General features: G+C 43.3%; 1 protein-coding gene across 1 annotated transcript in view; it reads left to right on the plus strand.

Moving 5' to 3' along the window:
- Positions 1 to 12126, plus strand: part of DAGLA (diacylglycerol lipase alpha) — a 67882-nt gene that overhangs the window by 39514 nt on the left and 16242 nt on the right. The window contains exons 9-15 of the mRNA XM_075755515.1: positions 3449 to 3583; positions 4283 to 4360; positions 5580 to 5704; positions 6882 to 7038; positions 7366 to 7449; positions 7578 to 7655; positions 11794 to 11874. Of these exons, the coding sequence (XP_075611630.1) occupies positions 3449 to 3583; positions 4283 to 4360; positions 5580 to 5704; positions 6882 to 7038; positions 7366 to 7449; positions 7578 to 7655; positions 11794 to 11874 (738 nt within the window). The remainder of the gene's footprint in view (positions 1 to 3448; positions 3584 to 4282; positions 4361 to 5579; positions 5705 to 6881; positions 7039 to 7365; positions 7450 to 7577; positions 7656 to 11793; positions 11875 to 12126) is intronic.

A 12126-nucleotide genomic window follows, 5' to 3' on the forward strand; every position in this document is an offset into this window, starting at 1 on the left:
TTGGGATGTTCCCTTGCTGCTACCTATCCAGCAGGGAAGGGTTAAGGGGCTTGATACTGCTTCTGCAAAAGTTAGCAGGTTTGTGCTTTAGGGTGGTATTCAACAGGACTCCTGAGGGACCTGCTGGACAAGTGAGTACTAAGGTGGAAAATTTTGCTGATAACTTGTAATATTACAAGTTGGTCAGAATTATATTTGAGAACTCTTGAAGAACCAAGCAGAAACAAGGGAATTGTTATCAAAGGTAGCAGAAAGTTGTAAAGAAAGATGAGGTGATGCACGCACATCTGAAGAAACAAATTACTTGCGTACGCTGGGCTCTGAATTAGTTACAACTTCTTGGGAAAAGAGCTAGGAGTTATCAAGGACACTTCAGCAATGACATCAGTGCACAGCAGTGGCCAAAAATCAGCAAAACGTTTAGCTTCAGTAGAAGGGCATAGAAAATGACAGGGAAAACACCAAGGGACCAACCACATCAGTGATGTCCTCACTAAATATAGCCTGGTGTTTGGTCTCCTAAAAGATGTGGCAGAAAAAGGAGCATATTGGAGGGGATATGAACTTGTATAGGAAGAGAAATGAGACTGGGATTTTAACCTCAAAAGGGAAAGTTATAATAAGATGAAGAGCTGTGTAAGGATAATGGAGAGTCAGGTGAAGGCTACCTGAACATTTGTTCATCACAGATGGCAACCAGTATGAATTAGATTAAAAGGGTTTGTTGCTAAGTGCTGTGTAGTTAACTGCAGGGTGCACTTTCCAAAGTGTGGACGGCTGCAGGAATTGTCGTAGCCCCTTTGCAGAAATCCAGTGACGCGTACTAGCACGCTGACCCTCCCAGTGGCACGCTCCTGCGGTACTGGATGAAATGCCACCGCGTTCCCAGGGAACGTCCCAGCCCCAATCTGCTGTCCCACTGAGAAGCCATAGCCCAGGACTGCCAGCTCTCACAGCTCATCTGCTCAAGCTGCTTAGGAAAATCCATCTGGAAAACGGAAACAAAACAATGTTTGTGTCCCGGCAGCTCAAACAGCAGCATTTCCTTGGGGGTTATTGTCTGCTCCTCTGTTTGCCTGTGCTGCCACAGCAGAGGCACCTTCCCTTCCCCCTGGCAGCACAACCACATCTTGCCGGAGATGCCTGTCCCGGGGGTGCAGTATGGGTGCTGCCCTGGCAGGCATCCGAATGGCCTGGTTTCTGAACAACTCTATTTTATTCAGGAATGCAAAATATTTCACTTCGTGTCAAGCTTTTTTAACAAACTTTTCATTCTGCAGTGACTGTCTATTTCTACTTTTTTTTTTTAGTTCAGAGTAAAGGCAGATACCAGAATCTCCAAATTCCTTGTACTATTGAATTTCCATTTTACATTCAGCTTGAGCAATTTCCAAGCTCTTTTCTTTGCAGAAACAAGCTCTGACTTTGTGTCCTGGCATGACAGTGTGTGGAATGAATGCGTATTTAATGGATCAGAAATGAATCCATTGCTGTCTCTCCCATTTTTTTCGGAAAAAAATGTTCTAGCAGAAGATCCTCCTCCTCTGGGCTGGAAAACAGAGTTCTGCAGAGTGGACACAGCATCGGGCAAGAATCTGTTCTTATGGGTCTGGAGTCAAGAAGCCCCAGTGCCCGCATGGTTTGTAGCAGAATACTGCAATCAATCCTATAGTATAATATCAGGCGCTCCAGCAAAAACTCTTCCTTTGGAACAGAACATACGTGTTGAACTTCCGTTACAGCCTTTTTCTTTATTCAGAGTATTAAGAGGTGTTGCTGTCACTTTGGGTTAATGGGCATTCATTGTATTTTACTTTGAGGCTGTTTGCGTTTCTTATGTGCTTATAGGAACTGTGCTAAGATTTACGGGGTCAGTATTTCAAGGATACTGCGGTTGTAATGTTGGAGAGGTTAATGCCAGTCCATTTGCTCTTCAAAGGCACAGCTGGCATGGAAACCTGCACAGTTGGCACCTGAAACCCCATTCTTAATGGTGATTTAACTTGCTTTTGTAGGCAAGTGAAAAATGATAGAAAGTAATCTTGCACTCCAGGAGTTTGTCAGAGATAAAAGAATGTAGGTCATTTCCTGCAAGACTGCTAGGGAGAGAAGGGATTTACTTTCTTGCTTGTCAAAGAAGAGAGATGGAGAGATCCTGTCCTGAAGACCAGCCTTTCTTCAAGTGCTTTCTGCAGACAAGACTGCAGTCGCATGGCTTTAGGTGCCATGTAAAGGATGCTATGACAATACAGGCTAAAAGCTCAGGATAAGGCCGTGTCAGATCCTGCTAGGAAAGGTTTAGTGATGTGAGGAGCCAAAATACTGACTGTGCACTGAGGCACTTGCTCAGTTCCACTTTTTGTTGATCCAACCTCTGGGTCGCCCTTGTCTCTAAGCTTGCTGGTCCGAGCAATGGCCAGATCAGCATCGTCTCTCAGTCCAGCCCATCTCCAACCTCCCAAACCATTCTCACTTAAGGTTTTGGGGTTTTTTTGTAATACAGAGCAAAAGAGAAAGTAACGTTTCTTCTCAAAATACTTTTGTCACTCTGCTTCAGAGCCTTTGCTTGACCCTCTCAGGTCGCTTCCACTTTTGTCCCTCCTGTGATGTCTTCCTTTTCTGGGTTTAGTCACCTTCTCTTCTGGGCAGTCTGCATTAAATAGCCCAAATCTTTTCCCAGGATTTTCCTTTTTCAGGCTGTTTTGCTTGGATGGAATCAAAGATAAACTTGTAAAAGCCTGGTAACTTGATCAGCTCCTTCAGTACCAAGAGCTGCTGTGTATAACACCTGCTTGTTGCGATTAACTCTTTGAAATGACTTAGCAAAGAGTGGGGTGGGGAACAGTGAGCAGCTACAGTAACTTCAGTGGCAGGATTGGAAAGCTGTCACTTTCTCCGATGTGCCTGGGATGCTGAGGTCTGGGTTAAGTATGGCCAAAATGATCCCAGGACAGGGTTACAGAATTGAAGAGGATGTTAAATAGGACAAAATCAGTGTTGGCTTTTTTTTCCCCACTAAATAGCCTTTGTTCAAATGAAATTGCTTTTGAGGAGAAAGGATGACTCTGAGATGACACTGGATTGGGAATTGGTTCTCATCTTGCTTCCTCTGTCTTATTTACAATGTAGAGATGAAAACATTTCCTTTCTCTCCCTTCGTGTCTATTTTGATGTTGAGGTGGTCTGCTTGCCCACACATAAGCACCCAGCATAGTACAAATTCAGTCACAGCGGAAGCCTCCAAGTGTGACTATGTAAAATAAATAAGAGATATTAATATGATTAGACCAGATACGGTGTTCCCTGAAGGAATGTTGTGGATGTTTTGGAGAGAGAGCTACAGAAATGAGGCCATTGCTGCCGCATTGGTTCTCATTCTGTGTCCTGTTTTGAGTCTCCCCACACCCAAACTCCTCCTCCTAAACTCTTCTCTCCCTGGATTTTGCAGGACGCCTACTCTGAAATCGCCTACCTTTTTGCTGAGTTTTTCCGAGACCTTGACATCGTCCCATCTGACATCATTGCAGGCCTGGTTCTTCTGCGCCAACGACAGCGGGCAAAGCGCAACGCCGTGCTGGACGAGGTGGGTGGAGGGGGCCTGTCGCCATGCACAGAGGAGGCAGTGGGTATCTCGCTCGGCCTCTGACTTAACCTGCTGCTCCTGTGACTCATTGCGTGAGAACTGCATGACTCTGCCCACCTCGTTTCTGTTGCGTGATGGGCTCTTGCCAGTCAGCCAAGCTGTAAAATAAAAATACAAACTTCTTTAGCAGCTTTTTCTGAGACTCCCAAAGGGCCAAACTGAGACTGAGTCAAGCTTGTGAAGCCTTGTCATCTTCTCTAGGCAGGTGATGCCGACAGATTTAGCTCTTGACCCCAAAGGAGGTGGCAGGTATTTGAAAGTGAATGGGAAGATTACTCCTCCTGCACAGTGATGTGGAGAAGGCTCTGGTATCTGAGTAAAGCTGCAGGAGGAACTTTAAGGACAAATTCCTAAATTCCCAACCCATTACTGGCATTGAGAATTTATGGTTTGTTAGCCCAGCAGAAAATTGTTTGGGTGGTTTGAGGGGTTTCTTTATCCCCCACCAGAGGTGGTGTTCAGGCAGCAGTGATCAGATCAGGCAGAAATAAGAACAGCAGAATTGGAACCAGTTGAAGACATTGGGATAATTGGAAGTATCTTGTCCCAGGTTATGTAGTGCTTTTTGTTTCTCAGGTGTAGATTTTTTTTGTCATGGTGTCACAGAGAAGAATTTTTATGTATGTTTGTGACTTACAGGCAAACAATGACATTTTAGCTTTTCTGTCTGGGATGCCAGTGACCCGGAACACAAAGTATCTGGATCTGAAAAATGCGGTAAGTCACTGGACTGTGATCTTGCAAACTCACTGCGCTTCCCTGCATAGCCTGTTTTCTTTTTCTTAGTGGCTTCTCTTATTCCTTTCTGCCCCTCTCTGGAATAATAATAATAAAAAAAAAAAGCGCAACAGAATATAACAATGCTTGCTCTCTTGGAGGATTTTTATCTTCAAATCACTTTTAAAGCACTATCTGTCCTCTGCTTTGCGGGAAGTGGTAGTATTTCTCCTCAAATGGGGGAGGGCAACGCGAGGTTTCTCTGAAGCCAGAGGTAGGAGTTGAGCGCTGCATCCAGGAGTGTCGTGCGGAGCTCTGTAAGGAAGTACCACCAGCAGAGCTCATGGAGCCCAGCAGGCAGGGCTCTGTCTTGATAAGGGCAGGGAGCTGCCTGGAGCAAGATGGAACCTTTCTTCCTGGGGCTGATGGTCAGCGGTTCTCAGGATGGAAATGGCTGTGGTCTGTTCTGTGTGACCTAAGCTTGGCTTTTCCCCTGGCATGCCCTTTGTAGGGTAGACTCACTCCCCTTGATTAAATGATAGTGCTGCAAGAGAGGCAAGACTGACCCAATCCCAGCATCTCTGACCAAGTGATTTTGCTATTAACCTGCTTGCGGCTGCGCTGTGTTTAATACTAACATCCTGCTCATGTTCAGCATCTCTCTCCTTCTGAATAGGTGTGTGGGGAGAGATGTCAGCAGAGCTTATAGAAGACAGCGCTGAGGCATGTGGTCCCAGTCTGGCTTTATGGTCCTCTCTGGGCATCTTCCGTATAGCCTGTGACTATGTGAAAGCAGTATATTTAGAGAGCTCATCTTCTCGGGACTTAAGCTAGTTTATCTTCTCCTAAGCTGGGGTAGGGTGGGGCAAAACCTACAGAGGATGACCTTCCTTTGCAGCAGGGTGTTTGATACATGGAGGAGACTTTCTCTAGAACTACTGGTTTTGGTAAACAGCTAGCGGGGCCCCTCTGCTCAGGAAAATAGGTATGGCTATACTGAGCTGTTCTTGGGAGGGGTTGGATCCTGCCCAGCATAACCAGCTTGCTCTCCTCCAGTCTCCTGGAAGTACTGCTGGTGCTGTTCTGGTGGCCCTGAGAGAAGGCTGATGCTCAGAAAGAAGGGTGCATGTGTCTAACTGTGATGGAAAAAAGGGAAACAGTAGAAAAAACTCACAATCTAAGAGAACAAGGCCTTTAGTGAGTCTCTTGTTTCTTTCAGCAAGAGATGCAGCGGTACAAAGAGGTGTGTTACTACATGCTGTTTGCACTGGCTGCCTATGGCTGGCCCATATACCTGATGAGGAAGCCCACATGTGGACTCTGTCGCCTGGCCAGATCCTGCTCGTGAGTGGCCATCCTGCCTATCACTCTGCCTTCTATTCTTTCCTTTTCCCTTCTTTCTCCCAGATTTAGAATTCTCCTTTCTTTCATCAGTTTGCTCTCTTTATCACCCCTTCATTTATTCTTCCTCATTTTTTCTGCTTATTCCTCTTTTTTCCCTTCTCATGCTTTTCCTTTCCATCTCTCTGTAACTCTCTGCCTTCATACTCCAATGTCTTTCAGTCTTTACAGTAGCTTAGGTGCTTCTCTTGTTAAATAAACCAGATTGCCCTACGCTCTCTCCTCTCCGGTGCACTAAGGATCATGCCAGTCCTGTGCAGTTTGAACAGGCAGCAGAAAGAACTCATCTGGCACGAGACTGCTTTCACACTGAGTCAAAATAGCTGTCTTGGAGCTCAGAAATCAGATTTATCAGCAAGCCCAGATATGCAGGGAGCTGACATTTGGGTCTTTATTAAAGCATTGGCAAGACTTGGCCAGAGTTTGTGCTGTGTTCTCTCTGACTAATTGTTTTTCTGCCATGCTGTATAGTGCTCACCTCATGGTAGCAATGCTGTAGTTCAGTGCAGGATTGCATTCTTTTAAACGTTTGCTTTCAGCTGCTATAATGCTGTCATCAGATTCTCTTTGGGGTTGAGCTTTTTGCACTTATTCAGGCAGCTTCTCTGCTGAATATACTTCCTTTTGAGTCCTTTTATTTGTGAAGTGTCTCATAAGGGAAAGAAGGACCAAAAAAAAAATAAATCTGTGCTTCTGTTTTTGTTCTGGAATGAATCTAGACCCGTTTTACTTTTTTTGTTATAAATAGATCTAGATCTCAGCAAATGCTACCTGCTTTGCGTGTTGAAACAATGTGGGGCTGTGCTATGAAGCATAGCATCCTTTGAGGAGAGATCCCAGCCCCACTAGGCATTGATTCCTTGGGGTCTGGTTGCACTGTAGCTCTCTCTGGTGCTCAGAAGGAAAACTACATCTGATCCCAGTGCCCCTTTTTGGTCCTGAAAGATGACTTGTGTGCTGTTTTGTGCAAGAGCTCCTACAAGCGAAAGAAATCACTACTGCCAAGATGAGGCCACTGTGGCATGCAGGGTCTGTCTTTCCCTTATCCCTAGGTGTTTCACTCTAAAGCCAATCTCTTCCATGTTCCTCTTTTCCTCAAAGCTATTTTTTAATTCTGCAGATGTTGCTGCCTCTGTCCTTCACGTCCCCGCTATGCACCAAGTGTCACTATTGAAGAGGATAATTGCTGTGGCTGCAATGCCATTGCCATCCGGCGTCACTTCTTGGATGAGAATATGACCTCAGTGGACATTGTTTACACATCTTGCCACGATGCAGTAAGGAGAATCTGCAACCCCCTTCATATTTGGGGTGTGCTCCCAAGGCCCTTCCTAATGGGATTTACATGCTTCCAGGTGTAGTGGTACAAAGAAGGAAATTTAAGCCTTTTTTCCTGACCCTAGAGCTTCCCATCCTATCTCTCCATCAAGAAATTCTGCCACTTGGACAGAAATATTTGCTACTGCCAAAAAATCAGATCATTGAGAGGAGTCCTTACCCATGAGGCATAACCTGTCAGGCTGCTCTGCCTCTTTTGCCCCGAGCAGGAGAATAATTAAACAGGAATGTCTCACCTGATTTTTACAGTAGTGGATCTTTTCCAGGTTTATGAAACGCCTTTCTATGTGGCTGTGGACCACGATAAGAAGAAGGTGGTCATTAGTATCCGAGGAACTCTGTCTCCAAAAGTAAGTGTGCTGTGCAGTGACCTCACATACCCTTGGACACCCTGGTAAACTTTCAGGAGAGTCTGAGACCTTTCCGACTCATGCGTGGTGTTTGACTTCCTGAAGCGTGGTGACTGTTTTTCTTCCAGGATGCCCTGACTGACCTAACTGGGGATGCAGAGCGCCTTCCAGTTGAGGGGCACCATGGAACATGGCTGGGACACAAGGTGTGTTAAAAGAAAACAACCCCAAAACAAAAAAAACCCACCACCCCACCACTTCTTTTTCTGATATTTTGACTTTTTAATTATAGGTTCCAAAAAAGTGGTCTTAAAAGCACCTCAGGCAATTATGAAGGGTGTTAAATGATTGCAGTGAAATGGCTTTGAGATGTTAAAATAAAATCCTTAGTTGTAACCGTTAAAATCACTGTCTGTAGTTAAAAACCCCATACAATTAGTAAAAACCAAACTGTAAAAGGTATCTGTGGAGACCTAGAACAAGATTATTGGAGTCATTCAATTTACTTTTTCTTCCACTGACCTTTTCAGAATTTGCAATCAAACCCTGAGAACGTGTTTTAAAATTCTGTTGCAAGGGGATAGGCATATTGAACCTCATAAAAGGATACTGGCAGCACTTGCATCTGTGTAATTAGACTGATGCTCCATGTTAGTGATCAGAACTGGGCTGACTAAATCAATTTACTATAGAGCTGACCTTTTGCCCCAGTCCAGCAAAGTAACGAGAAACATGCTGAGTTTTAAGATTATCAGGAATTTGGCAGCTTCTCAAGATGCGGTGCCAGGTTGGGAAAGAAAAATAGAAACTGGAGGTTGTGTGTGGTGGAATGGAGCTGCTGCTGGAAATGCTGCTGCTTGGGGAGACAAGATACTGCTGATTATTCTGGTCCAGGTCCCTTCAGGGAGGGACACTGAGCTCGTAAGTCCTTGGGAGCCATGAGCTGGGAGCTCCTGCATCACTTGCGATGTCCTGTCCGCATGCCAAACCTCTACTCTGTACTTTGATGCTCTGCTTGAGGAAGTAGAGCATTAGGAGCTGATAGGTAACGGTGTACTCAAATGCTTTGCTGGTTATGGGTCTGATGAAGAAGCAGTTACCTAAGAAAGCATTGTCTAGGTGCTCCATGGTCTTCAAGTCTCCTAGAGTGGATTTTTTGAAAACAATGTTGTGTACCTGTTATTTGGTTAATGGCTGTTTCCTTGGTTTCCCCCAAAATGAGAAAAATAATCAACCTGGCAATTACATAGGATGTGTTACGGAAGCATAGATAAATGAGGTAGTGTTTTGTCACATAACTGATATTTAGCTCTGTGAATCTTTGCTATTTGTTTAACACTTTGAAGCGTTATGTCTACTGTCAATGATAACATCCCTTGTTTCTTGTACTAATGCATTGAGCTCAAAATGACTTTGCACAATCAGTGTGATCAACAGCTCATACAAAGAAAGGTAAAAGGAAACCAAAGGGGAAGCAAGGGGGATTTGTTCTGAAATTTGTGCAGAAAAGCTAGTAATTAGATCCTTGCAGAAGTTGGCTTTTCTTTTGATCTTGATGTGAAAATATTCATATGCTAGCAGCTTATATGAAACATTATCAGATCATTCCCTTTGTTCTATATTGAGTTTTTATTTGGCCTTTGTGTTATTTCTTTTTTTTGATTATTGCTAGTACAGAAATATAGCTTTATCTTAAATTATTATCAGTATTAATCTTCAGACAATAATGTACTGTTGATTCCCAAGGGAAACTAATGAAGATAATAGAATTTTAAAATGTCTGTCTTAATGCATTTTTAATGTCCAGAAGTCAACTTTAATACAAAAATAAATGAAGTGTCTTGCTAACACTTACATTTAATTTGGAGAAAAGTACGTGGCCATTTGGGAGCTTCCTGTAAGTTGTTTGATTTCTGTTTTTTTCTTGCTGACTCTGTCCTGCACACCCAGCAGGCTGGCATGGCCTGTAATCTCTGCTTGCGGAGCCTGCCCGTCACTGTGCTTCACACAGTGTTGATCAGACATCCTACAAATTAAAACTCTTGATGTTTACGGGAGCCTTCTTATCACTCCACCAGTACCAAGCTGAAAGTGTTTGATTGCTTGGGTTGCTGTGAATGCTTCAGTTAAAATGCATAATAGGTCTCTGAACTATTTTGGGTCAAAAAAATCTAGCTGTAACTAAGGTGTATGGGTTAGCATGCCAAAAAACAAAAGGGGGGGGTGTGTGAAAATCCCTAGGGGAGATTAACTGCAAAAAAAAAAAAGAAACCAACCCCAAAACCCTAGCTTCACTATTTTTGAAATAAAATCCACTGATTGTTATAACAAAGTTAATTTAAAAATAATCATAAATCAAGGGCATGAATCCATACTTTATTCTGTAGAACTGGAATAGAACAAAGCTACTAAAATGATGATGTTGTGAAGGTTTGCTTCCTGGTGTTGAGCCAACTGAGATGACAAGAAGTAGCTGCTAGAAGGAAACCCGGAAAGCTCAGCCGTGATAACAGCTCTCACCAGTTTGATACGACAGCAATAGCAATAACTTTCAAGCTCTTTACCAAATAGACCCCCTCCGTGGGTTTTCACACACACCGTTCAAATAATCGCAGAGCAGTTTCGTGCCTTCAAGCTGCAAAGCAGTACGGGATATTTCCATTTCATTTTCCCTAGATCTCCAATCTGTTTGATTATTTACCCGTGAGGTTTGAAAATTAAGCCCAGATAGTTTTATTCCTTTGAAACTTATGAAACCAGTGTCTGCTTTAATGGAAAGTCTAAATGTAACTTTGCAGTGGTAAAAGTCTCATTCCATATTATTAAAATCACTGTCTATATTAGAATATACCGTAATTATCAAAAATATAGCTATAAGGCTGACTAACAGCCCATTAGTAACATCACCATGGATTTAGGTCATGCTTTTCAAAAATAGAATCCTAAATTCATGTTAGAAATTTATATAAGGAGTCTGCTGTTCACTTCTCATTAGAGTTGGAGATAGAGACTCTTTTGAATGCGGCGGAAGCTGGCTAGCTGCTGAGAGATCTGAACATGGGCATGAAATATCATGGCATCGGCTTTTTGATAACGATGGCAGTGTTACTGATGTCCCATTCACAGGCTCAGCAGAATCACCTGTGTTCTGCTCTTGCTCTTCAGTAGTCAGCTTGGTTTTGATGGTGTGTTTGATATTGAGGACTTTGAAAATTCCATGTTTCTTTGCTTTTTGAGAGGGCCACGAATTCTTTTATCGCTCTGAGATTAAACAGTGCTCAATAATGTTCACTTTGTACTTAAACTGGTTTCAGGTAGGGGTGTGATGGGAAACAGCAAAGGAGATGATCTTCCCTGTTTTTTGGGAATTATTACTCACCCAGTGTGAATTATTTGAGGTCTGTAATCACCAAATTAGAAGTAGCTGTTTTCTGTTTACCCATGTTCACCCTGGACTACATCGCTGTTTTTCAGCCTTTGTAGTTCAGGCTTGCTTATCACTGACTTTACGACAGTTTAAGGCATAACCAAGAATTTATGCAACAGCCCAAATTCGAGTTGCTTGTTTATAACAGATCAACTGCATTTGTCATTATTGCACAGAGGGAGAAACGCTCCTCAGATGCAGCCATCAGCAGAGAAGGATTGATGTTTAGAATAGGACTATCTGCTTGTTTCCCATCATCTTAGCTTCTAGTGAATAAAAACCTTTAATAATTTGTGATTAATGTCCTTTGACAGCTGAATCCCCTTAATAGTTGCTGCCTTCTCCAGTCATCAATAACTCTTCCTGTACAGATAGTGCTGCCACTCTTTCCCTCCAGTAGTGTCTCAGTGTTTGTATTATTTTCCCTGTTAGGCTAGTTCTTGCTTTTATTCGTGTTCAGATTTAAATGGAAGAGTCCAGTTTTGCAGTTAAAGCACTGATGTACAGAAAATCAAAGTTTGTTTCACCGTTCTGCTGCAGGTCCCAGTGTCTGCTGAGCTTCCAGATACACAACCTTGTGTTTAAGTGGGGTGTTTTGTTATTTGTTGTTTGCTTTTTTTATTTCTAGACTTTGCACCGTGAGCCCAGGAATAGGTCCTTTGAGTGTTACCTTAACTTAAGAACTGTCATTACTTCTAAACAGTTTGTGGCTCTGGTAATCGGTGAGCCAAGACATCTGCCTAATGAAGTCTATTCCTAAATGTGGAGTAGAGTCAGTATTCTTTCTCAACCCTGACACGTGCTGTGTGGCACTCCAGAGCTCACGCAGCATTAGGGGCAGCTTGGTGGCTCCTAGATGTTTAGATCAGGGCTGATATGCAACCCTTTACATCCTGCTCTGGCTTTGTTTCCCTCAGGGAATGGTGCTATCTGCTGAGTACATCAAGAAGAAACTGGAGCAAGAAATGGTGCTTTCTCAAGCTTTTGGACGAGACTTAGTGAGTATGAGGTTTCTTTTATTGTTGCAGGTTATACAGAAGATGAGACTTCCCTAAAACACTGGTTTTGGGGAAACCTTCATGCCCCTGAATCTGTTGTACTAATTTCTGAAATCTTCCTTCAATTCCTGTCCCTCTGGATTGCCAGACAGGCAACTAGTTACTCATTCCCCCAAGGCTTTTTTTATTTTGAAACCACCGATACTGCAGAGCTCCTGATTTTTATTATTGTTTTTTTCTCCGGCAAAGCTG

This window comes from Balearica regulorum, chromosome 5 (assembly GCF_011004875.1).
Source record: "Balearica regulorum gibbericeps isolate bBalReg1 chromosome 5, bBalReg1.pri, whole genome shotgun sequence".
Taxonomy (NCBI): domain Eukaryota; kingdom Metazoa; phylum Chordata; class Aves; order Gruiformes; family Gruidae; genus Balearica; species Balearica regulorum.